General features: G+C 38.9%; 1 protein-coding gene across 2 annotated transcripts in view; it reads right to left on the reverse strand.

Annotated features, from left to right (window-relative positions):
* Window positions 1–885: 885 nt before the first annotated feature.
* Window positions 886–27,526, reverse strand: part of SHB (SH2 domain containing adaptor protein B) — a 1,716,047-nt gene continuing 1,689,406 nt past the window's right edge. For both annotated transcript variants that reach the window (XM_044060968.1, XM_044060969.1), the window contains exon 6: window positions 886–2,715. In XM_044060968.1, coding sequence (XP_043916903.1) covers window positions 2,532–2,715 — 184 coding nt within the window. In that variant the 3' untranslated portion in view covers window positions 886–2,531. The remainder of the gene's footprint in view (window positions 2,716–27,526) is intronic.

Genomic DNA, 27,526 nt, shown 5'->3' on the forward strand with positions numbered 1-27,526 from the left:
CCCCAAAAAAATTAAAATAAACAATTTATTCACAGAAAAACATGTTTTTTAAATACTTTAAAAACTTTAAATGTGACAAGAAAAAACAGCGCTTTCATTTAAAAGTACAATACAGTCTTGTGACAGTCCATTAGAACATAAACTCCTAACTTTAAAATCATTCCTAAACAGGAAAATGTCATCAACCAAACATTCTTTTTTCAAAAATAAGTTTTTCCTCCTGATGGGAAAATATCTGCCCAACAAAGGAACAAAACAAGCTGACCATTGATCCTTGAATGCCTCAGAGGAGCATACTCTTCGACAGCAGGAAAGCTCTGAATGGCTTGGCACCCAAACCTGCTTTTTTAGTCAGCTCATCTCAAGCAGAGTACCAGTTTGGGTGTGTGGAAAGTAGAGATAATGGTTTGGAAGTGTGGAAGGTACCCTGAAGCTTTGGAAGCTGGAGAGCTGTTAAATCCTTGCAGGATATAACCTACATGACTTGGGCTACTGCAGCAGAGATCAATATGAAAAACATCAGGTCATATGCACAACTCTTGTTGATAGCCACAAACCTTTCCAGAGCAGCAATGACTGAACAGTGAATTTAATGAATTAGAAGAATACTTGAAAAAGTGTTGCCTGTGAAAATAAATTAGGGGGAAAAAACTATCCTGAAGGCTACAGTAAGATGAGAATGTGAAAAGAAGAGAAAGAAGAAAAAGGACTTAAATGGACATTTCATATGGGACAACTCACTGTGTTTTATAAACGGCATAAAATGATACATATGGGAAATGCACTCTTGTCTTTTGGACACCCTCAGTTGAATACTGACAGAAAAGTAACAGGCAAGCTGCCAAACAAGTAGAATTTCTAACTTTTTTTTTTTTTTTTTTTTTAACCGAGGTCAACTCATTTAATTCAGTTAGGCAAGTTAGCTTGCATAACTACAGCACATTTTTTTTAAAGAGAGACAGCAATTTAATCTACATGTTTATAATACTTTTCACTGAAGCGCAAGACAAATTGGCAGCTAGTTACGAAGCTTAATGTAAAGCCACCATCTTTAGAAACTTAAATACCACAGAAGGATCTGTCTCAAAATACATACGGACACAGCCTAGCAATCATTTTTTTTCACGTTTAAATTTGTTTGCAAAGAAACATTTCTGAAAGCAGGTACATCATATAAGAGGTGTGAGGAAAATGTTACTCATGCTCAGAAAATGGTTGTATTTTCAATCAACAATGCTATACAAGAAGATAAAACTATCTAAAATTGATTAGCTCAACCTAATGTATATCAGTGCTTACAAATAATCCTAACTATATGTAATCTCAATCTTAGACTTTGATGACCAAACATATATGAAAGGGGTTATAAAAACCGAAATGTAATACAGTCAACTGAATGTTTTTTTTTTTTTTTGATTGCTGTCCTGCAGTAAACATGTTGAATAACATAGAAAGGATGAGTCTTACGTTTCATATGCGTTATCAGAACCAGATAAACCTTTGGAATAAGACTCCTCTCTGGAAAAAAATGACAGTTTCTGAAATTTATTACAGGCTTTTAAACAGTCAACTACACTAAGCACATCACCCTTAAAATTATATTACTGTACCAAAAAGGGAAAAATATATATTAAACCATTGTTTTATTTACATTAACTTTTTCATAAATAACTGAACACAAATTTATACCACAAACTAGAATCTCTGCATCTTTCACCAACTGGTCAACAATGATGGAGTTAAAATACAGGCCAGAATGACACATGGAGTCAAATAAGTTAAATCATTAGTTTTGAATGACTTCAGAATTAACAAACTAAAAGTAAGTAAACCTGAAGGCTCTACTTTTGTGGAGTTGTATGCTACAACACAACAAAACCAGTGAAGTCACTGAAATAAGTAATATCCCATTCTAGTTTTCTCAAAAGAGATGTACACCTCTATTACCAAGGGAAATATGAGGAAATGGCACAAACATTTTGTGTAAAAAAAGTTGTTGAAAACCTTGGTAGGAACCTGCTGGGAAGAAATCATCACCATGCTGATAAAAAGTCTGAGAAATGGAGCAGTCAGGTTGTACCATGACAAAAAGAACACTGATGGCATAAGTAAAATAGTAATTCAAACTCTGGATATCAGTAAATTCATGACAAGTAGGGCATACAGTTTTAAAGCAGCTTAAGTAAACAGAGGGCAGGTTTTGCATGTTCCAATTTCCCAGGTGAGATGACTTTTATTCATGAAGGAACTGGTGCACAGGATTTAAAAAGATGGCTGCACCTCAGAATCATTTCCTTTGCAATGAAGATGCAATTGTCAAGACATGCAGTAGTGCAACAGTGAACAACAGATACACAGTGTTTTAAACATCTAGAGGGCACAAACAATCCTAGCATAAGAAGTCTCCAAGGAAGCATCAAGGCTGGAAAGCTGTGCTGCGATTCTGCCGAACAGTGTTTCTGCGAACATAAATTGTACATCTTGATCCTGACATGGATTCACACAATAGGAAGTGGGTTCAAGCTAGATGCTTATAATGTCCGCACAGCCACTGGGTATAAAAGTGACAAGTGTTCTGCTCCTTTAATAGGCAGCTTCCGTGTTGTGTAATAGTGAATGACTTCCGGCACACTGTCAAAAGGTGGGCTGTTTTGACCCAGGATGTACTTCTCTTTGGTTCTGGTTAATTTCATATGCATGAAACCTTGGCTGCTCCTGCAAAGAAAGAAAAAATAGTTATGAATTAAACAAAGAAAGGGCAAACAGTACATCTATTTGACAAATGCAAACAAAGTATTCCTGAATGTATCCTTCATACACTATTGCATCTTTTTACTTTTGTGCCTTAGGGCCCAGGTCATGGCAAAACATGATCCTTCTGTCTTACTCCACATATTTTATTTCTACCTATATAAATAAAGGTGCAGCAAGCTCATATTCTGAAAAGTGGTATTACACACAGTATTCTCACTGAAAGACTGGTTAAATCTAAATACTCTTCTTCAAGCAGAAATATGAATTGGGTACGTTTTAGCATCTCATTCTAAAATAAGATGCATCTCAGCATGTCTTGACATAAAGCTATATTAAGCACTCCCCCCAAGTACCATAACATCACAGTTCTAACATATTTACATAACAGCCATATTTTAACCTTCTCAAAAAACGTCACGAAAGGCCAGCCCCATCAATTTTTAAAAAATTGGAAAAAAAAAAAAACCTATACCTTTCATCATAGAATAAACTATACTGTAGCATCAAAATCAGTTTAATTTTTCTTGTTAATCCCCAGAAGTCCTCGATGAGGATTGCCATACTGATGTCATTTTATGTTCCAACAATGCAGCATGTGTCCCTATAATATGTTACAGCTTCCATAAACTAGAGGGTTTGTCTCTGCATCTTGTTACAATGACACTGCTGTGGTCACTGGCTTCTTAGACATTTTCTGGAAACTGTGCCACTGTTTCTTTTTCACTGAACCATTTTGATCTCTGCCAATATTAAATTGCAAAAAATATTTCATAGCACATATAAAATCTTTCCAATGAAGTAAATCATGGACTTTAACAATACAAAACTACATTTCCTCCCTGGCAGGTTCAAAAGAATAAAATGTAATCATGATCCTTGGCTCACAAAACCTACAAAACAAATTATTTTCTCCAGAGACTGGGTCTTGAAACAATGGCTTGAAAACAAAAAACAAGCAAATGAAATCTATTTCAAACAACTGCGCAATAAAGCTAATGCATTAGTAAAAGATGACACATGAAATTATTTTTCACAACAAATATCTAAGAAAAACAGCCCCAAAAAATTTTTGGAAATCAGTCAACTCACTCCTTAATCCTGGAACTACACATAACCCATCACCATATCCTGACAAAGACCCAGAACAAATAGCCCACATTTTTAATGTCCACTTTATAGACACCATTCTCAAACATGTCAACAGACCTTCACCAATAACAAGAAATCCCCCTAACAATTTGACAAGTAATTCAAGCTCTGTTGGTGAGAATTCCAACTTATATCCCACACTTCACAAAGAAAACACTAGCAATACTCAAGAAATTCCAAAGTTGTCCTTAAAACTGGTACCTACCCCTCTAATACTCAAACTGCTATCTAAACTTAAATCATGCTCCCTATCTGCCGAGAACCTCCCCTTTGAATACCTGAAACTTGGTGCAAATGCATTAGCCTGTCCCATCAGTATTCTAATTAACAGATCCATCTCTGAGTCCACAGTCCCTCAAATTTAGGAGAAATCCATCATAACCCCATTGCATAAGGGTGGAAATACTAACGATTTAACCAACTACTGACCCATTTCCATTCTCTCACCATTATTTAAAAGTACTAGAAAAGTGTATACATACCCATCTATTAAAACATCTCACAGACAACAATCTCTTAGCCCAAACCCAACATGGTTTCTGCCCCACACATAGTACTATTAGAGCCTTACTTTCTTTCGGCAATACCCTGAACAAAGCTTTGGACTCTGGTCTACTGACATCGGTAGTTTGTACAGACCTATCCAAAGCTTTTGACACTGTATGACATATCAAACTAATCCAACAATTAGAAACATTAGGATGTACTGAACATACCGTTATCTGGTTTACTAGCTACCTGAAAGACAGACAGCATCTGTCATATGGCAAAACAATCAATCTGGTTATCTGGTTAATAAAGTAGGCATCCACTAGGGCTCCATTCTTGGACTGTTACTTTTTAATGTATTTATAAATAATCTCCATACTGTCTCCTTACATAGTTCTCTCATCCAGTATGCAAACAATTTACTGTTATATCCTCAGCCAGCAGCTTCCCAGTTCTACTCAAAATAATACAAAACGCCTTCTCAAACACAGAAACATGCCTAAACAAAGCTCAGTTACTAATTAATCCAAACTACAAATATTCTTTCCAACCACCTCCACAAGAGTTCAGAATCTACTCCCAAAATAATACAGAAACTGAAGTAGTGAAAACAGCTAACCTTCTGGGCATTACTATAGATGATAAACTATCATTCGAACAGCACATTCTTAATGCAATCAAAAAACACTAAAAACTAGGTAAACTACGTAGACATAAAAACTGTATATGGATAAGTCCACAAGAATAACATTGGCACTTTCCCTCCTACATTCCTCACTCCTCTATGGTTCCTCCATATTTACCAACCTTCACTCATCCTTAAACAAACTACAATCATGCTATTATAAAATTACCAAATTTGCTTTTGGACTGCAAAACTGCACTCACCACCATCATGCATAACAAATTAAAATGGTTGGAATTCCCACATTACCTCCAATACACTCAACTAACTCTTGCTCATAAATTAATATAGAATCCAAATAACTACCCATCGCTACATTCTATTGTACAATCCTACATCCCAACCCAAAATCTTTGTTCTACTAATAAACACTTTCTTACCGTGTACAAACCCAATAAGAGAGCTGGACAAAGCTTATACTCTTACTCCATAGCAAAGCTATGGAATTGCCCTACTCCCCCCTCCCCTGTAACACAAACTGAGGCTATGAAAACCTTCAAAGTCACCCTAAAAAATCACTTTCTTTATAATCATATCTGTCCTTGTGACCAGAACTTCATACCACCATAAACCAACACCAATGAGTTTACTGACTAGAATACCCCTTTTTTTGATAAACTGAAATACTAGTAACCAACTGTCTTTCTCTTAAACAAAGTATACTAATCAATATTTAATCCTTAAGAAATTTCCACAAGGCAAAAGTATAATCTCCTTTATATTGTACAGAATATACTGTGCGTCATGACTGTTTACATTGTGTCTTCTGCAAGTTATCCATTTATATACTGTGCAAGTTCTACTGTCATTTATTTTCACTGCATAATGACATTGGACTCTGCATGTTTCTATCACTAAGAAATGCTATTTATATTTGTATAGTTTCTTATTACTGTAAATCTTATCCTGTTGTAAAATAATTTTGTTTAGTTTTCTGTAGTTATTTTAAATTTGTTACTGGAGCTTTTCTCCCCGGGCCTCCACTGAAAATGAGTTATTCTGACAAAGTAGACTTTCCTAGCCAACAAATGTCCATAAATAAATCAATAAATCTCAAGACCCTCACTTCCCCACCTGCTAAGGTGTCAGCATTCTCAGACAAGCACTCTACTCAGTCATCTGTAACTGACAGCCATCACATGAGAGAACCGCTAGGACAGATGAAAGCAGTACATCACGCGGTCTTGAACTTTCTAGTTAGAAGGATTAAAGCAACACTTCATTGGCCAGAATAAGAGCTCCTACCAGCTTGTAGTACTGCAGTACAAAATCTTTCCTGTTTAAAAAATAAGATGCTCATTGTGTTTCACTGTTACAGTCATTACTCTTGGGTTATCCTGCTGGCAGGCTACCCTCTACATTTATGGTAGGTACACAACTGTACTTTCCTCAACAGGTAACTTTCAGAGAAGAGTATGTAATACTGCAGTACAAAATAATTCCTGTTTAAAATTGTTCCTCAATAATTAACTTTCAGAAAGAGTTTCACTCTAGTTTTCTTTTTTTTAATCACTCTTCTTAAATCAACAAAACACAGTGAAATTGCTGGGAGTGACGAACAGTGTGTGTTGTTCCCTTTATGTTGTGAAGACCAGGACACATTCCCTTCTGAAACAATGAGAGATCTGAAAAGGTCAAAATTTCATTCTCTCTCTGACGAAAACTGTAATACCATGGAAAATATATAATTTTGTAAAGAAAATGACATGGGAAGTTAGCAACTGTATTAGAGCTGTTATCAGTTTAAAAAAGAGTGTTGAATAATTAAAGCACCACACTGTAGAACAAACCAGACCTCACATCACAAGTTCCAGGCCAGATGAATTCACTCAGTTTAGTACACAGACTGATTTATTAAAATAAAAAATAACTGCTGCAGTAAAAGTTAACAGCAAAACTTCAAACTCTAATACCATTAAGAGCAAGTAACACTTGTCTGGCGCCTCGACTTTCAGAAAAGCCTTTTCAGAGTACATCTTTCTGCTAGTAAACATACACTTAAATACACGCATTTAATCAATTAAATAATCATCCAATTAAGAATTCACTAAAAAGGTTAATTTTTTATATTATTTTTTTAACCTTATATTAAATGCTTCCAAGAGAATTCCGTATTCAAACCTCTTGGAAACATTGCATCATATTTTAAAATAAATATTGCTTCCTTCCTCAAGTGTATCCTTGATTTTTTTCATCAGTACTAAACCTAGTATTCAGTTGTTCCAAAAGAGTTGCCTGTAACCCCTGTGGGTCTCCCATTATGGTGTTCCTTAAAGTGCATAACTACAGGACTCTGTTTCTTGATGTTCCTTATATGCTCTTTTAATCTTACAGCAAAGCTTCTCCTGCTTTCCCCAATATAAAATAATCCACAAGGACATTTTAAACTACATATAATCTTTTCACTGTTGTAACTGAAGCTGCCTCATCTGTCAACAATTTTTCCATTAATACTTTCAAAACTATCCACCGTATGTTTGTATACTGTGCAATTGTCCCATGGAAAAGTTCCATATCTCACTACATTATTTTCTATATTTGTTTGTCTCTCATATTTCCATGTACTAACATGTCTAAGAACTCTGCTCCTTTTATATGAAAAACAAAGTTTGTCATTTTTAGGCAGGATTTTTCTTTCTGTATATAAGACCAATAATACCTATTTTCTCTAAAATGTTAAAAATTTTGTATACTTAAACACAAAATATAACTCACCTTTTCTTCAGCATTCTTTTTCTGCATTATTATGTTCTGTGCATTATTATGTTCTGTGCTTTATTCACTTTTTTTATTCATTACTTTATTATACCCCAGCCATACTTTCTCTGGCTCATAGCCTCTTTCTATGAGCATATTAGCTGCATTTTGAACTTCCTTCTCACATTCCTTCCTGTCACTACATAAACGGGTAACCCTGACCATTTCCCCATAAGGAATGGAAGAAATAGTATTGGGGGGGGGGGGGTGACAACTAGTTCCATGCAACATAAAGCTTGGTTGTCCCATTTTTCTAAATATTTTAATTTTAAGTTGACCATCTTCTTGCCCTACTACTGTAATATCCAGATAATTTACTGTCTTTGCTTTTTGTAACCCATCAAACTTGATCTCAAACCTGTTCACTTGCAGCTCTTGAACAAACTTTTCCACTTCTCCATAGCCCCCCTTGCAAACAAAAATCAAATAATCAATGTATCTATAAAAATGAACATGTTTTCTAAAAACGTCATTCCTATACACACATACATTTTCAGAGACCCATGAATAAGTTAGCATATGTGGGGGCAAAAGCTGGCCCCATAGCTGTCCCACACTTCTGATGATACAGAGAGCCATCAAATTCAAATATATTCTTTTCCAAACAGAACAATGTCAGTTCTATGATATACTATGTACTGGGGATCTTCCCCAGAAAACATTCTATAGCTTCTATGCCACCACTATGTTTAATGCTGGTGTATAGGCTGACTACATCAATCATTATAAAAACATGTTCTTCTGCCATGGTATTTTCTTTACTTTATCCAAAAAAAATCAAAACTGTCTGATATATGAAGGTAATCGTATCACCTTTTTTTAACAAAAATCGATGCAAAAAACATCTCAAATTATGGGTTATATAATTACAGGCAGATACAATGGGATGACTTGGAGGAGTAACCATGCTTTTATGTATTTTAGACGCACAAAAAAACTTTGCAAACTCACTGCTTTTATTATTTAATACGTGGTGTGAAGTGTGGAGTAATTGTTTAAATCATAAAAGTAAAGGAAGATGCATCACATTTGTACTTTCCAGTAAAATATAACAAGTGAAAGAAAATGTAAAAAATGGTATAGTGCAGTTGTTAAGCCTGCATACCAAGCAGCATTGCATTAGGAAGCATTTTCTAAAGGATGCAAAATTGGAAACTCGTGTTTGTCAATATTTAGAGACTGTATCCACAACACCTGGGCAGAAAAAGTACAGTGTACACTTACCATAAATGTAGATGTTGAGTGTATTTACTGTTGCAGTCATTACATTTGGGTTATCTTTTTGCAGGTAGCCCTCAGTCAGCCTGATTAACAAAGTCTTGGGTCCTGCATCGGTTGCTGTCCCTTCTTCCATGACATCAAGTCGTCAGGGATATAAAACTTGCAGCCGACATCATTACATCAGTTTTTCTTGCCCCAGATGTCAGGTGCGCCCCTAATGGGAAGCAAATCTATAAATATACAAGGTTATAGCTCAAACAAGAAAGCAAATACACCAAAAAGCTTTTAAGCATTGAAAAGGAGAGAAGAGGTATAGTCAAATGAAGTCACAGGGCTGGAGGGAGGGTAACCAGGACTGCAACAGTGAATACACCCTAACATCTACATTTATGGTAAGTGTACACAACTGTACTATGTTCTTCATGTTTCAATGTTGCAGACATTACATTTGGGTAGATTCCCAAAGCTAAGGATGGGAGGAGGAATTTAGATAGCATTAGGACCAGATATACGGCCCTGCAAAACTGCAGTGGCAAAGCCAGCTCTGGATTTAGAGAAAATTGGCAAATGGTAATGCTTGGAGAAAGTATATACAGAACTCCAGGTAGCAGCTTCTAGGATGTCCCTGGTAGGTAAGCCTCTGAGAAAGGCTGCAGAGGTAGCTGCAGCCCTGGCTTGAGTGGGATCTGATCCCCTGTGGGATAGGTTTTCCATGGTGCTTATAGCAGAAGTGAATGAAATGGCCTATCCATTTGGAGATAGGTCGCTTTGAAATAGCCTTCCCCTGTCCCTACAGCAAATGCCACCAGCAGTTGTTCAGATTTCCTTTGAGGTTTAGACCTGTCCAAGCAGAATCTAAGTTGTCTGTGCACATCTAAGGAGTGCAATATCCATTTCCCTTTGTTCTGTGGATTAGGAAAGAAGGTAGGCAAATTAATGGACTGATTAAAGGCCACAGTGGATACCACCTTTGGCAGGAGAAAGGCTCCACTGCCATAAGGGCCTGTAATTGAGATACCCTTCTTGCTGAAGTGATGGCTAAAAGGAAGCGGCTCAAAAGGAGGAAGGGTGTACAAAAGCCAGATGATTCAAAGTTAAGGTCCCAGGCTGGAGTTGGAGCTCTCCTGGGTGGTCTTAAATTTTTGGCCCCTCTGAGGAACTGCTTGGGCAGTGGAAGAGAGAAGAGGGAGGTTCTGTGTTATAATGAGCTGAAATGGCTGAGGCGTGAATTTTTATTGAGGAAAAAGACAGGCCCTTGTGAAGCATCTCAGTCTGAGGTAAATGGGGAACTGCTGTGCTCATCCCTTGAAATTGGTTCCAGGCACAGAATCTTTTCCATTTTTCAGCATAAGATTTTCTAGTACTAGGCCTCCTTGCCACTAAAATGACATCTATCACTGGTTTACTGAGGGATGCTAAAGGAGAGCTTAGGTAATTAGCCAGGCTGCTAGGTTCCGTGTTTGAAGCTGAGGGTGCAGAATCTGGTTCTCTTGCTGAGACAGCAGGGTAGGTGTCTGAGGCAGGTGCCATGGGGCCAACAGTGACACACTGTGCAGGAGGGGGTACCAGTGTTGGCGTGGTGAGGCTGGTGCAATCAAAATCATCCTTGGTTTGTCTTGTTTGATCTTTAGTAGTACTTTGGAGAGCAGAGGCAGAGGAGGAGAGGCATAAACTGATAAGTTTTTCCAGCTGAAGGACAGAGCATACACCTTACAAGCTTGTCTGTGGGAAGCCCTTGCACAAACTGTTTCCAAATGATAGCTCTGGTGGGAGACAAACAGGTCTATATCTGGGCTCCCCCATTTGCTTGTCAACATGTCGAAAATCCTTGGTTCCAGTTTCCACTTGTGTGGGTCCATGAGGGGTCTGCTTAGTCCATCCGCCAGTGTATTTAGTTTTCCTGGCAGGAATTGAGCTTGTAGATGTACTTGGTAGCTCAAGGCTGTGTTCCACAATGCCATGGCTAGTCTGTAGAGGGGGTAAGAATGTGTACCCCTCCGCTTGTTTATATAGTACATAACAGTGGTGTTGTCCATCTTTACCATTAATTGTCCTGGAAGAATGTGGCGCTTGAAGGCTGTCAGAGCATTCTGTACAGCTAACACTTCTTTATGATTGATGCGAAGGTGCATTTCAATTGGGTACCATTTGCCCTGAATGCACTTCCCTGCCAGGTGCGCCCCCCCCCCCACACACATAGTCTGAGTCCGTTAAGGGTTGGGCGGCAGGGGGTAGTGTGTATGGTAGTCCCTTGTTTTGGTGGCAGGCCTCTGTTCACCAAAGAAACTCTAGGCATAGAAAAGGAATAAGAATCATTGCTTCTAGATCCTGAGAATGTTGACACCATAGGCTTTTTAGATACCATTGTAGTTTCCTCATATGCAGTCTTGCATATGGAATTAGAAGAATACAGGAGGCCATGAACCCCAAGCCTTGTAGTATTTGCCTCGCAGATAGCAGGGTTTTTGTGACCACTTGTTTGAAGTAGGTTGTCAAGTGAATTTGTTTCTCTGGTGTGAGGAAAGCCATCTGGGAAGTTGTATTCAAGTTTGCTCCCAGGAATATATTTGTTGACAGTGTACCAGGTATGATTTCATTTAGTTTATGGTGTACCCCAGACAAGTTAGCACCCCCTGTACAAAAGCCAGATGATTCAAAAGTATGTCCTGGTTTTCTGCCTGAATTAGACAATCGTCCAGGTATTGGTATATTTGAATATTTCTTTGCCTGCAAAATGCAATGACTGGAGCTAGGCACTTTGTGAATACCCTGGGCCCAGTAGATAAGCCAAAGGGTAGTGCAGAGAACGGATAGTGCGTGTAGCCTGCTTTGAAGGGTAGGTATCTTCTGCAATACTTCCTGATTGGGATGTGTAGGTATGCTTCCTTTAAATTTAGTGTTGCCAACCAGGCATCTTTGCTTAGCATAGGAAGCAACTGGTGAGGAGTCAGCATCTTGAATTTTGGAATCAACAAAAAGGTGTTTACAGTAGGCAGGTCCAGGATAGGACTCCATGAATTGACTTTTCTGGGTACCAGGAAAATTCTCGAGTAGAAACCTTGTCCCTTTTTCTCTTCTGGTACCAACTGAATAGCCCCTATGCTTAAGAGAGAGAATACTTGCTTTTGGGCCTCTGCCCACTGCTTTGGAGGTAGATCCGGCCAACCGCTTGGAGTTGGTGATGTGTGGAAGTGAAATCTGTATCCTTGGGACACTATATTTAAAACCCATTTGTCCTGGCTAATGAGTCCCCAGTTCTTTGCATGAAGTGCAATCTTTCCCCCCCCAATGTGGCAGTCAGTTGAGAAGTGCTTGGAAGTTTTAAAAATAAGTCATTGAGACAGTTTAACATAGGGGGAGTTTTATTACTCCCAAATTTGGAAGTGGAGGCCCCCCCACTGCTTAGTCCTGTGTGTCCCCTGGGACTGAAGCCTGGATCTGGGTTTGGACTGAGAAGGTCTGGTAGAAGTAGGAAAGGACCAATTCTTAGAAGGCCAATGCCTACTAAATCTTGGAGGTTGTACCTGTAAAAAATCTTTAACAGTTTGCATAGATTTAGCTTTTTCCTCCATCTTTTTAAGAACTTCTGCCTTGTTGCCAAATAGGTGGCCCTGATTTAAGGGAGCATCCAGTAATTTCACTTTAACATAATCTGCAAAGACTGCTCCTTAAGCCAAACATGCCTTCTAAGTACATACCCCATTACCGCAGCCCTGCAAGATGCCGCTAGTGAATCAAAACCACATTGCAATGTATGTTTACCAACTTGTTCTGCAGAATGCATAAAAATCCTGTAAATCCTTATTTTCAGCGCAATCAGGAGTCAACATCATTTTCTGTTTAAGCAATCCAATAATATGCAGCTGATACTTTAACATATGAAACTGGCAATTCAAGCCCTAATGGCCAAAGTTGCAGAAGTGTATACCTTCTTACCCCATCTATCCAGCACCCTGGGGTCTCTATCAGAGGGGGTAGAATTTTTGGCAGTAGTAGCTTTAATACTCTTGGGTCCCTGTGAAATGGTTTCAGGATCTGCAGTAGGATTTTTGAAAAGGAACTTGAGAGTGTCAAGAACCCTGTAATATCCATCAGGTTTTCTGAAAGCAGGAGGTAAAGAGTCAGGGGCCATGCTAGATTCCGAAAAGGCATCATCAACAATGTCCTGTACAGGAGGTATAGCTAAAGGCCTGTGCTGGGGCAGGAGTAAGAAACCCCTAAGCCTCTTTTTAGAATCAGAGAAATCCTGACTTTCCCAACGAAAAAGCTCCCTGACAGTATGCAAGGTTTCACCAAAAGAGAAATCCTCTTGCAGGGAAGCAGAGGGAATAGAGTTCTCAGCATCAGAATCCTCATAGGCAGATAAGGGTAAGTCCTGGTCATCAGAGGAAACAAATTTCAGAATCCTGGTCAGAAGAATCATAAGCAAACTCAGTCCTAGGTCTCTTAGAGAGGGAAGGTTGGCTTCCCCTGATTAAAGTAATAAGGTCTTCAGTCATTCTTACCATTTGTTCTTTAGGCATAGAGGCCTGACCATGCGGTCTGAGAGTGAGTTTTCTAGACATGGTTCGAGTTTTAGGCCTTGAAGAAGAAGATGGCGCCAGTTTAATATGCAAGTCAGTAGGCCTGAATACACCCTCAGAAGCCGGTGCCTGCACAGTGGCTCCGGAACCATCCAAGATGGAGACATCCACAGGTTCCACAGTTGAAGCATCTCGCGGCATACCGGACTCTGAATGGGTCTCAGTAGAGGCCTGCAAATCTGAAGTAGTAGGTATCAGGGGCTGCAAAAGCACCTCACTGAGTACTGGCAAACTGGGCAGCCTATCTCTGTCTTTATCTTTGCGTTTCTTCGGAATGTCGGTAGTCAGATGGCTTACCGAAGACATATCAGGATAATTGAACTGAGCACCAAAAAATTTAGAAGCGCAAATATACTGACTATGGATAGTTTGTGGTTTAAATAAGGCACAAAACCGAGGTACGTCGTGGTCAAGGCCTAGGCAAGGAATACAGTACGAATGAAAATCTTTATGAGGTATTTGCTTTCCACAAAAAAATGCAATTATTTACTTTTACTGACATCAGTTTAGAGGAAGAAAAAGTTTCCCCAATGGGGTACTTAGCTTTTAGTTGAAGACTTCGGTTCTGAAACTCGAAAACGAAAATTTCAGGAGTCAGCCGACCGGCACTTGCGAACTGCTTCTGATTCGGGCACTGCAAGAAAGACTGATGTAATGATGTCGGCTGCATGTTTTATACCCCTGATGACCTGATGTCACGGAAGAAGGGACAGCAACCGACGCAGGACCCAAGACTTTGTTAATCAGGCCGACTGAGGGCTACCTACAAGCAGATAACCCAAATGTAATGACTGCAACAGTGAAACACGAAGAACATCCACAAATGTTACAAGGAATACACCACAAATGAGGCAAAAGTTGAGGACAGTTGAGAAATATGCCCTGTGCATACATATACACATGACAAATTACTGCCACTTGTATGACTGTATGACACAGATGTCTGACTGAAATCAAGACAATGAATAAATACATAAAATATATGTCCAGAAATGTATCTCATTGCACTGCTGTAAGAACCATACAGCACACCCACTGTACCTTCCCTCTGCTCCCTCCAACTTTTCAGTTCAATAATGAGAGAAACATTAGCTGCATAGGCAGTCCACTCTGGTTAGGACCATGGCAGGGGCAACTTTTCAAGTGCCACTGGCCAGGATTCACTTGGACTGGGAAAGCAGATAGGAAAAACAAAGTAGGTGGTAGTATCTGATGAACAAACAGTTGGTGTGTTACCCATTGGCTTACCTCAGTTCTAAGAAATGCAGTATGTTTTTCCTTTGGTAAGTCAATCACCACCACCACATATGGATAATATTTCACTTGAGTTTGATCCACAGAGATGTATAACTGTAAAAAAATTCCTGAGTAATGTCGAGAATTGTACAAAGTATTTCATATAAAAATTCACTTTAATAAAATAAAATAAATGCAGATTAAGTGCTATCATCCTCTGCACAATGTGGACTTAATCAGAATGCAAAATAAACAACTCAATCCATTTAAATATAGTTAAAGACACCAATAGGATATCTAAGACCAATTAAAACTACCCGATTATTTAAAATGACATACACCTACTATGCTCACAACATCAAACCTGCATAATACAATTCATATAAAAACCATAATAATTTTTTTTCAATACATATAGATAACACATCGACATGAATTAACTTGCTATTAGATCATAATATAAAACCATATTCAAAAACTTTATAAAACATAATTTATGACATGGTCATAAAAAACTCACAAATGAACCAGAGACCCTTAACTCCATGTCACAATCTAGCCAGTAAGACTGGTTTTATAGGGATATTATCATTCAGTCCTGGGGCATTAGTCACCAATGCTCTTTCATCAGAGGATCCTTGTACAATTCTTCACATTACTCAGGACATTTTTTGCAGTTATTTGTTGTAGGAATGTTTGGACTGTGTATTTTTAGATGTACATCTGTGTTACAGCAAACTTTCTTTTGCCCACTATTACCTATGTCAAGGTCAAAGAATTCTGCTATGTTGTACAGATCATCCTTTATTATATCACTTAAGACAATATATAGTCTCACTTTATTCCTCTCTTATTAGGTCAATCACAGACTATGATACCTTTCTCAAAATGTACGTCCCTAAGCACCTAAACCAACTCAAGAGACCTCATCATTTCCTCACTAAAAAGATCTCGGGTCTTAGCACCTTTAGGTATTCAGATACACTAAAACCCTTACATTCATTTCAGACTTGTATAGACTCCTACAAAGTGACCTCTGTTCTGCCTTCTGTATTATGAGCAATCCCACACTATTTAAACTCCTTCATCTAAATAGAACCAGTGGTAAAGAAAACACCTAGGCTAGAGATGGAAGCCTCTACCACCACATTAACAATAACAGATGGTGAGACAGGTACCTTAATCCATCATATTTCACACATTTATGTAACAGGCTCTTGCATATCAAGAGAGTACCTCCCTAGCAACCTTTAAAGCAAGTCTGAACGACTGGATGGGTAACTGCAGATTTTCATCTGGAATATGTAGGGATAATGTACTTAATGTGGGACACTATTTATCTCCCATACTGGGTGACATGTCTGAGCTTCTAAGTAGTTTTCTTAAATGCAAACTTGGCAAGAACCTATGCTACTTCAGCAGATGTTTTAACAGGCAAGGACTTTGATAACATGGCACCCTGTGTATATGTGGCTACATGAAGCAATCACTGGAAAGGTAATAGGATTGAGACCCATCCAACATCCACAACTTTAACAGAGGCTGGTCATGTGGCCAATTAAAAAAAATGGGCTAAGTGGCACAAAGAAGCCTAAACCAAATTATAGCTGTTGAAAAGGTACTAGACTTTCTCTGGAAGAAGTTACTTCAGTGGAAGACAGGCTTAATAGCAGTACATTTAACCCTAACAGAGGTTTCAGAAAGTACTGGTCTTTCATCAAAACAAAGACCAGGAAGGATTAGAAAGGCTTCAGGTTATAAAACTTTGCAGAGAGATAGCTAAGATGACTCCTAATCCTGAAAGGCAGTGTGTGTCTGTATACTGGTAAGATGGTCCTAAAAGAGGGGTGACGGAGACAAATAATGCAGCAGTTGGTAATCACAAGGTCCTAGCATCAGGTACTTATAACCAGAGACCACACTATTCCCCTTTTCAGGCATTATGAGCAAAGGGCTTGCAAAAAGGAGGCTTATGCAATTTTTTTATTGAGCTTAAAGCATATGAGGAGTGTCAAAATGAGGTTAATATGACAAAGAATTATGAATACAGCAGATACAGTCAGTTTTACACCAGGTGGTACAGCCGTGTGTACATACAGGCACCCAACAAAGACAGGGTTAACTATCAGCCTATCAAAATGCCAAGTGAAAACAGCAAAAGTGTTCCTCTTTGTCACCAAAAACTGATCAGATGTTTCAGAACAAGAAGCTGATAGAGTGTGTGACATAAAATGTACCTTACGTTAACCATAATTTCTAGAAAGGCTTCTCAGCAATAGTTGCTTGAGTCTATTAAGGAGGGAAACACTTGGGTAAAACTGGAAAAATATATTTTTCCAACAGAAAGAAATAAAAAGTAAACAATACATTTTTGGGTTGCATCAATTTTTTTGAACATGTTTGTAATTGTTTAAAGGATAAAATAAGTTACATTGTACTTGCCATTTTAGTAAAGTATATGTCGAAAAAATGAGAAACTGCTTATGAATGCATCTGCAATTTTGATGGCATAATGCAGTTTAGAAGTAAAACTAAAACCTTGCTCCAAATATGTGTGCACTGTTTCAAAGTCTGCTACAACTGGCTAGGTCACATGATGATGACTTTTGGTTCTCAATGATGATGACTTGATTCTCCAACCCTTCCCACCTCAAAGTACGTAACAGTGGAAACAAGATTGCATCTAAAATTTGAAACTAAATGCATTAGAAATATTGTCTGATGACTCACAAATGGGGAGACGGACTGCTAATTCAAAAGGGTTACACAAGTTACAGAAGTTAATACTTTGACTGCTAGAAGATACCACTGGAAAACAGAGATTAAACTGCATTATATTACTTGTTTGTTTTTTTTCAATAATCATTTTTATTATTTTTCACAACCATATTACAAATTCACACATTATATACAATATATACAAAATGCTTCCATTGGTTAATTTCACATATATATCAACCTCATGTATTGATCAAAGGTACAGCACTCACAATCAAAAGGGAAAAAAAAAAAAAAAAAAAAAATCCAACATTAACAAATCCAAGCCAACAATCTGTCTTTTCTGTACATTTTCTATCTAATCTAAGGTTGATTTAGACTATATTCTGGTTCGAGAAAAGTGGATAGTAACCTCTTAAGCCAAAATAATATTAAAAATTTGCTCCCAGATTTTTATGTTGTTGATATTTTTCTTGTGATCACTAATTAACAGTTTATGCGCTAAGATGTGTTTTATTGCCAACAATCTGAAATTTTCCCACAATGTCTGGGCTGGGTTCAACCAATTTGTGGCTATATATAATTTCATTAATAGGCAAATATTCATAATTACAATCGTTTTTGATTTATTTAGATTCTCCGGGGGAATATGAAGAATCAAACTCCCAAGAGAGTGTTGAATTTTGGTAACCCATTTTTTGTAAGTTTGATGAATTCCACAATTTATAAATGCACTTACAACTCCAGAACATGTGAAGCAAATCTGCTGTCTGATCAAAGCAATGTGGGCATATGGGTGAATTCTTCGCATCAAATTTGTGCAAAGTGAGACGAGTATAGTATGCATTGTTAAATATCATCAGCTGCGTAAATACCAATTTCTGAAGGGATATGGACTTTAATGTTAATGCATTATATTACTTGTAAAGACTCTAATAATTGTACTTTTGAACTTATAAGCCAAAACCAGCAAGGGTACAGTATACCTTTTAGATAAAATCTGAAATTATCTAGTTTATGTGTTAGTGTTTTTTTTTTTTTTTTTTGCTGATATTATCTGCTTGGCCATTTTATTTTCAATTCCTTGTACAAGTTCTGCACTGTTTGCATATTTATTTGAAAATAAATGTTTTACCTGGCTTACTTCAAGTAAAACATAATACTGTCCAACTTTGAACTGCCATGGCTGACATTTTACTTAGTAGCTTAAAATGTTTACACATTACTGGCACCTGCAACTGTGTTGGTATCCTACATACATACATACATACAAATATTTCAGACACAGACAATAATGCCCTAGCCTGTAAACATACTAAAGTGGTAATAAGTGCCCAATGTGTTCTTAAAATATATAAACTAGTGCTTGCTTTAATACAATTTGATATTCTATTCCGCTCATCTTGTGACTCTCTCAGAGAACCAATTACTACAGTCATTCCTACAGAATCTTCTACATAGGTTGTCTGACGATTCTCTACTACTTTTTTGATAACCACAAAAATTCCCAGAGGTCTTTATATGCCTTACATACCTGAATAAGGTCTCCTCTTAAATGTCTTTCATAATAACTTAAATATTTACATCCATGGGTGCCCTCAGTATACTGCAGCTATACTCTTTCCAGTTTACTCATGCTTATTTTCTTATAGGGTTTCCATATTGTTATTCCATACTCAAGTTTGTGTCTGGTGTGGCTAACAAAATTTTATTTTATCACTTCTCTTTTCATAGACTTTCTAAATCTTTTTATGCAACCTACAGTTCTATAACCATTAAAAAATCAATTTATATGATTAAAAAAACTCAAAATGGATCTGCCCATATACTCAGGTCCTTAAATGACTCTGCAAATCACTGCGGGCTATATTAAAAAAATTAACCTTTCAATCTATGTCTCCCAAATCTCATATGCTTATTTTTGAAGCATTTATCAACATACTATTCTCCTGTGCCCAAATGGTCAATTTAGTCAAGTCCTTTTGTAGACGTGATACCTACATACAGATCATAGATAATCTCAGATGATAAAGATAGATCTGAAAGACAAAACGTAAACAAGTATAGGCCTAGGATGGAACTATATAGGACACCCTGAATGTAACCGACAATTTTACCTGTCCAACTCCTGTATGATACTTGCCATGCCCTACTTGTAATCCATGTAGCTATCCATCTTAACAAGAGTGCATTAATACCTGGTTGCTCTAATTTATTGTTCAGTGTTTTGTGTATGACCCTACCAAATACTGAAGTCTACATAAATTACATCACTGCATAATGTTTCATCTGTAGCGGTTATTATATTGCAGTGGGGCTGATTAGGCTCCGATATTTGGAAAAAGTCAAACCAGTTAAGCACCAGAGTGGTGCGCAACCCAACCTTAACAAATGTTAAACACCTCCTGCTTATGTTGTTAAGGTCAGATCTAGTGGTTGGCTGTAAAATCTACCTGTACTGACAAGCAAATGATAGTGGCATAAATAAAAGATTTTTCTGCCTGCTGTCCATACAGATAATGTGTCCCCAACTTCTAAAACAAACTCATTTGCTAGAATAACAGGATGTGTTAGCATCTATTTCCTGAAGGATATGAACTTTGAAACTCAAATGGATGCCATTATTTAGTGACTTCAGTCCTCAGTGGTTTGTCCAAAAAAACACAGATTTTATAAGGAACAGACCAAAAATATGAAGCAATAATCTGGACATCCTGTGAAAATCTGGACAGTTGAGAGGCATTAAAGGTGAGTGTAAATGTAACGGACTACGTTACACTACCTCTCTGACAGCATACGTTTTTTACAGCTTTAAAGCCAGGAAAACACCTTAAATCATGTGTTCTCGACACGAATGCCAAGATTCATCTCAAACTTTGCTGTCAAGGTGAATTTCTTGCCATCCATGTCTCAAACACACAATAAATGGGTTATGATTGAGGAACTGATCATAAGCCTCTATGCTACAGAACATCATGTTACAGGTGGTTATAGATCTAGTTTCAACATATTCATGCTGACATATGGTTTCAAGTCTCAACCATGCCAATTCGAACAATAATTCATTATTTTTCCACAATATGAAAATAAATTTGTGGCTCTGTATGACATCCTACTTCTCTTTCCCTTAAAGACAGGTTTAACAAGTGCATGGCTCCAATCTTGACGAATCTCAACATATTTAAATAACCTAGTGAATTGAATAACAGACATAATGATGTTGTACATTCAAGCTAAACTGTTGTCAGGTCATTATTACTAACTCTGTATCCTCCTGTTGCTTTGTTTAGGTCCAGTTTACTTAGTTCTTTTTCAATATAATCTACTTTGAATTCAATATTTGAGGTTTCCCGGATGTTGCTAGGACAATTTATCCTCCTTGGGAGCCAAACTGCTTTGCATAAGATTTTGTAACTGTACCTATAATCTGTTATGTCTGAGAATAACTTTCAGAATTTACACACAGTTTATCAATTGGTATGTCTTTACTCCTACCACACCTTATATATCTATATCTGTTCTGTGCGACTGCCCAGAGCTAAATGCTACCATTTAAATAGTTAAAGGTTGGCTTCTTTTAAAGTTAAAATTAAGGCAAGGTGTATTTTAAAATTAACTACTGGTGGCATTTACTAGCTCCCAATTCTGGAAAATTATCTGTGTGCATGCATATGAATGCTTGCACAACATACTTTTGGTCAAGTTTTATTTACTGTTGGTAAGACTACAATGAAATGCACTGAGCTTAGTCTAAGGTGGGTGACATCATGGGAAGCCAGTGATTATAACTGAACTGCAAGTGCAGTGTAATGCTCATTTAGGTGCAGCAGTGCTTGGCTCTTATCCAATTCAGGAATGTACATTCTCCATATACCACTAAAGCCAACTGCATTTTGTGTATCAGGTGGTGGTGGTGAGTTTCATACCCCTCATATGGCTGGGTCATATGTGCACTGACACTCATGTAAGTGTTAAGGCCTATAACATCCATTCATCTTAATGTGTGGTATGAAAGAATGGAAATGAAAAAATAAAAACAGTGGTAGCTTTTAGACACTACATCACATCTACAACTACAAGGAGAAAAAAAAAAACGGTCTAGAATACGGTTAAACATATTGCAAAGTGGATTTGTACTGTAAGTTTACAGTGTCTAATGGCGCAAGTGTCCTTCCCCAAAAGTATAGTAATGATGACATTTAGTCCGAATTAAAGCTGCAGATACAGTTAACTGACACACACTGTCATTCTTTATCCAATTCCAATCTGTTTTAACTATGCCATTTTTACATTATAATTTCCACTGGTAAAGTTTATCTAGGAAAGATGATTTACCTGTAGCTGAATTACATTTTACTTTTAGGTTAAAGTTGATGGTATCATGATGTATGCTAATAACCGAGCGCATAACCATTGGTGGAAAGCACGACTCCCTTTTGCCTTATCAGTGTACATGCTGCAGTTGTCTTTATTCCTACCTATATATCATTGATCTTTAAAACATTACTTCATCTATAATGCTGACACTGGGAGTTGCCAGTATTCCCATGACAAATCCTTGCACCCCACTTTCTTTAACTACCTTAATGTTTGCTAAAACAATGCTTATATTTGCTATCATCTTGTCATTACAAATTTGCATCACTTCACATGTTTACTTTTCCACTGAAGCCCAAGCCCAGAGTTTTGCATCAGTCATTCAAATACTTGATAAATACCATGATGTAAAGTATTTTATCCATGCACATCCTGAGGCTGTAACATCAACCTCCAAGAAGGTTTCTACTATTTCTATTTCTCTTTATAGTCTACTTAATTCATCAAACTACACCTATATTGCTCTGGACCCCTTTCAAACATTCTTACTTGTACAGATGATCTTGCATTTCTAAAGAATCACACAACTATGTCACAGACTGTATACAAATATGGGTTTACCAAGGTTTCACAATTCTTTCCTACTGAAGAACTGCAGCATGGACCTGAGAGAGAGATATAGCTACGGAATGAATAAAAAACAATGCTGTTTAACTGAACCTTTAACAGAGAGGGACAAAATATTGACTGAGATGCCAGGAACGTGGGTCTAGTAAAATCTATGACACTGGAATTGCACTTAAGGAAAAGGGGAACTTTTATTTCGTTTATCATTTGTTTACTGGGAAAGTCCGACTTGGAATGTAGCTAATTTTCAGAGGTGGCCCGGGGAGAAATGTTCCAGATACATATCCTTGTAACGTGGGGGGAAACCCACACAAATGCAGGGAGGACATGCAGACTCTACACAAAAGACACCCCAGCTGAGAATCGAACTGGAGAACCTCTTGCTGTGAGGCAACAATGCAACCACTGCACCAAAGCACCGTCCGAACTGGTCGAATCTGAATTTAGAACTGGCATCTAAATTACAGCCCTCATCAAAGGCTCTACCGCCATAAGGGCCTGCAACTCAGAAACCCTTCTTGCAGAAGTAATGGCCAACAAAAAGCAGTCTTCCATGACAAATATTTCAATTCAGCAGTAGCCTTGAGGCTCAAAGGTTGTAGAGTAAGTTTCTCCAACACAAAATTGAGATCCCAAGCAGGAGTAGGAGCTCTACGTGGGGTCTTATATTCTTTGCCCCTCTAAGAAATTGCTTGAACAAAGGATGCGAAAACAATGGTGGGTCACAATCATAGTGAGCTGAAATTGCTGCAGCATGAATATTAATGGAAGAGAAAGACAAACCTTTGTCCAATAACTCAGTAAGATATTGAAGAGCCACACTCAAATTAGGCTCAGAAATCTCCAAATTGTTTGCTGCACTCCAAAATAAAAATCTCTTCCATTTTTCTGCGTACACTTTCCTTGTACTAGGTCTTCTGGCTTCCATAATCACATTTAAAACTTGTTGAGGAAGTTGAGACCTGCTGTCTTTCAAAACAGAATATGCCAGGCTGTTAGATGAAGAGATTGAAGCTTGACATTGAGCAGGTGACCCGTCCCTCTGAGACAACAGGTGTGGAATCAAGGGTAAAGGCCATGGAGGCTTCCTTACCAGACTCCTCAGTAATGGGTACCAGTGCTGCCGAGGCCAATCTGGAGCTATTAAAATCATCCTTGGCTTGTCTTGTCTGACCTTTAGAAGCACCTTTGGGAGAAAGAGGCAGAGGTGGAAAAGCATACACATGAAGATTTTTCCAACTGAAAGAAAGAGCATCCACTTTCCAAGCTGTGTGATGAAACCTCTTTGTGCAAAACTTTGGCAGTTGGTGGTTTAGTGGAGAAGCGAACAGATCTATGTCTGGAGTTCCCCATGACACTGTCAATTTTGAAATACATGAAGATCCAGTTTCCACTCGTGGGGAGCCATGATTTGTCTGCTTAACACATCTGCTAAGGAGTTCTGTGCACTCGGCAGAAACCTTGCCTGAAGAGTTAGTTGCAAGCTGAGCGCAGTCTCCCATAAAATCATTGCTTGCCTGCACAATGGGTAAGAATGTGTTCCCCCTTGTTTGTTGATGTACCACATGACAGTTGTGTTGTCTGTTAGAATCAACACCTGCCCTGGAAGAAGTAACTCCTTGAAAGCCATTAATGCAAACTGGACTGCTAACATCTCTTTCATGTTGATATGTAGATGCTGTAGTCTGGCAGGCCACTTGTCTTGTATCCACTTTCCATTTAGATGAGCTCCCAAGCAATGTCTGAGGCATCTGTCGTTAGAATCTGACTCGCCTCTGGCGGGTCACAGAGAGTCCCTTGTTTGGGTGACATTCCTGAGCCCACCACAAAAATTCCTTTTGAATGCAAGGTATTATTTGAATGACAGTGTCCAAATCCTGGCAGTGCTGTGTCCATACATTTTTGAGATACCACTGCAGCTTCCTCATATGCAGTTTGGCATTGGGAAGCACCAGAATACAAGATGCCATGAACCCTAAGGCTTGAAGGACTGTCCTTGCAGTCAGCCCGGACTGAAGAGATAGTTGATGGAAGTAACTGGAAAGATTCTTTTGTTTGTCCGGGGTTAAATAGGCCATCTGGGCTGCTGTATTCAGTCTCACACCCAGAAAGCACATGTCTTGAGAGGGTACTAGACTGGACTTTATTTCGTTCACAGAATACCCTAGGCATCTTAGCACTGCTATGACATAATCCAAATGCTGTAGAAGGTCTTCCTTTTCTTGAGCTAGAATCAGGCAGTCGTCCAAGTAAGGATAGATTTGAATTCCTTTTAGCCTGAAGTAAGCTATCACTGGAGCCAGAACCTTTGTGAATACTCTGGGCAGTGGATAAGCCAAAGGGCAATGCAGAGAACTGATAATGAGAATTTCCAGCTCGAAAACGCAGATACTTCCTGCAACTTAGTCTTATAGGCACATGAAGGTAAGCTTCCTTGAGATCTAAAGTTACCATCCAGTGATCCTTGCCCAGCAGAGGTAAAAGCTGTTGTAACGTCAACATTTTGAACTTGGGAATGTCCAGATAAGTGTTGAGGATAGATAAATCCAAAATTGGCCTCCACATGTTCCCCTTCTTGGTACTAGGAACAGGCGAGAATAAAATCCTAGGCCCCTTTCTGGCACAGGAACTGGCTGAATGGCCCCTATGTGGAGCAACAGAGAAATTTGCTTGTGAGCCTCTTGTCTTTGTAGAGGAGGAATGTCTGGCATGCCTTTGAAAGGAGGCATGGTATGGAAATAAAACCTGTAACCGTGGTGAATGATATCCAGAACCCATCTGTCTTGGGTAATTAAATCCCAATTTTCTTTGAAAAGAGACAGCCTTCCTCCCAAAGGTGCTGCCAGGCGAGAATGTACTGGCAGCTGAAAAGGCAGGTCATTGGGTCTGCTTACGAAAGGACTGACCCCTGCCCTCACCAGAAGTCTGAGCAGGGGAACTCCTGTCCTAGGCCTAAAAGAACCTTGAGCTCTGCCCCTACCACGTCTAGACCTACCCCTAGACTGGGAATCATAAGCAGGATAAGTCCATCCCTTAGTAGGCCAATTTCTACTAAACTTGAGGCTGCACCTGCAAAAATCCTTAACAGTTTGCATAGACTTAGCCTTGTCCTCCATTTTCTTTAAGACTGCTTCCACAGGCGAACCAAACAACACATCAGACTGCAAAGGAGCATCCAAAATCCTTGTTTTAACATGCTCAGCTAAATTCTGATCTCTCAACCAGGCATGCCTCGAAGAACAGAACCAGTGGCAGCCACCCTCGAGGAGGCCTGCACAGCATCAAAACCACATTGCAAGGAATGTTTACCCACCTGTTCAGACACATGAACTAAATCCTGCAACTCTTTACACTCAATACCTTCTGCCAGAGCATCCACCTTACATTTCAATTGTGAAAGGAGATAATTCTGATATTTTAACATGTGAAACTGACAATTCAACGCTCTCATGGCTAAAGTGGAAGAAGTATACACTTTCTTTCCCCATCTATCCAAAGCCCTTGCCTCTATCAGGAGGAACAGGATTTTTAACAGAGGCCTTCACACCTTTAGGCCCCTGAGAGACAGTTTCCGGGTCTGCCCTAGGACTCTTAAAAAGATACTTATGAGCTTCAGGCACCCTATAGTACCTATCCGGTTTAACTGGGGCAGGAGGCAAAGAATCAGGATTGAGGGAAGCCTCTGCAAAAACATCTTCCACCACATTCAGAACAGGAGGTATAGCTAAAGTCCTATGCTGGGGTAAAAACAAGAATTCCCTAAGCCTCTTCCTGATATCAGAGAAATCTTGACCTTCCCATTTAAAATGCTCCCTCATGGAATGCAGAGTCTCTGAAAATGAAAAATCCTCAGGAGGAGAAGCTGAAGGAGTAGAATCATCCACATCAGAATCAGAATAAGGAGGATACTCCTGCAAGTCTTCAGCCGAAGACTCAGAAGCCTCCGAACATTGCTCAAAACTCTCAAACTCAGGTTCCACCCTAGGCCTCTTATCAGAAGGGGGCATAGAACCTCTAATCATAGTAATCAAATCCTCTGCCATTTTAAGCATATGTTTCTTAGGCAAAGACCCTGAAGCACTAGGAGAAACCCCGACTGAAGTTAAACTTGGCCTGCCTCTCAAAGAAGCCTTGGAAACAGAAGGGGAGGCTCTAACCACCTTAGGAAGAGAGGGAAGAACAGCCACCTGAGAAGCCCCCTCAGCCTGGCCTACTTCCTGCTGAGGATACATCCTGTAACAGTAAAGTCTCTCCTGAGACTCCAAAGAAACACCTGGCAAAACCTCCGGCCCACTGAGCCTTCTAAAGATCCGGCGTCTGGGACTGTCGGTTCTTCCACTCTAGGCTTTGCTGCTTTGTCCTTGCGCTTTTTGGCGAGCGCCGGAGCCTCCGACGGCATTTTATAATTACAACGCTTCCCAAAACTAACCTGGCACAGTCTAACCTTCTCTTAATAGTGCGTTTGTTAAATCTAGCACAAGAGCGGCATCCAACAACGTCGTGCTCAGGCCCTAAACAAGGTATACACAAAGTATGGTAATCCCTATGAGGTATCTGTTTCCCACAAGAAATACAGTTATTCACTTTTTCTGACATCCGGTTAAATACTGAGGCAAGAAAAACCAAAATATTCCCAACGGGTACTTAGCCAACTTTGATTAGGTCTGAAACTCTGACTTCAGAAACTTTCAGAACGCCAACCTGCACTTGCAAAATTGCTTCTGCATCGGACCATGCGGCAAAAAAGACTGAGGATATGGCGTCGGTCATGCGCATTAGTACCCTGACGTACTGACGTCAGTCTAATGCGCCTTGACCGACGCCAATATACTTTGGTATTCGGGCCGACTGGACAGCGGACTACCCAATAGTTAGGACTGCAGCAATGTGGAATGAAGAACATCTCTTCTGGCAGAAGTAATTGCCACCAGAAAAGCTGTCTTCCATGATAGAAACTTCAGATCACATGTAGCCGGTTCAAAGGGGAAGG

The sequence above is a fragment of the Protopterus annectens genome, chromosome 2.part0 (genome assembly GCF_019279795.1).
Source record: "Protopterus annectens isolate FY-2018-M chromosome 2.part0, PAN1.0, whole genome shotgun sequence".
NCBI classification, from domain to species: domain Eukaryota; kingdom Metazoa; phylum Chordata; order Ceratodontiformes; family Protopteridae; genus Protopterus; species Protopterus annectens.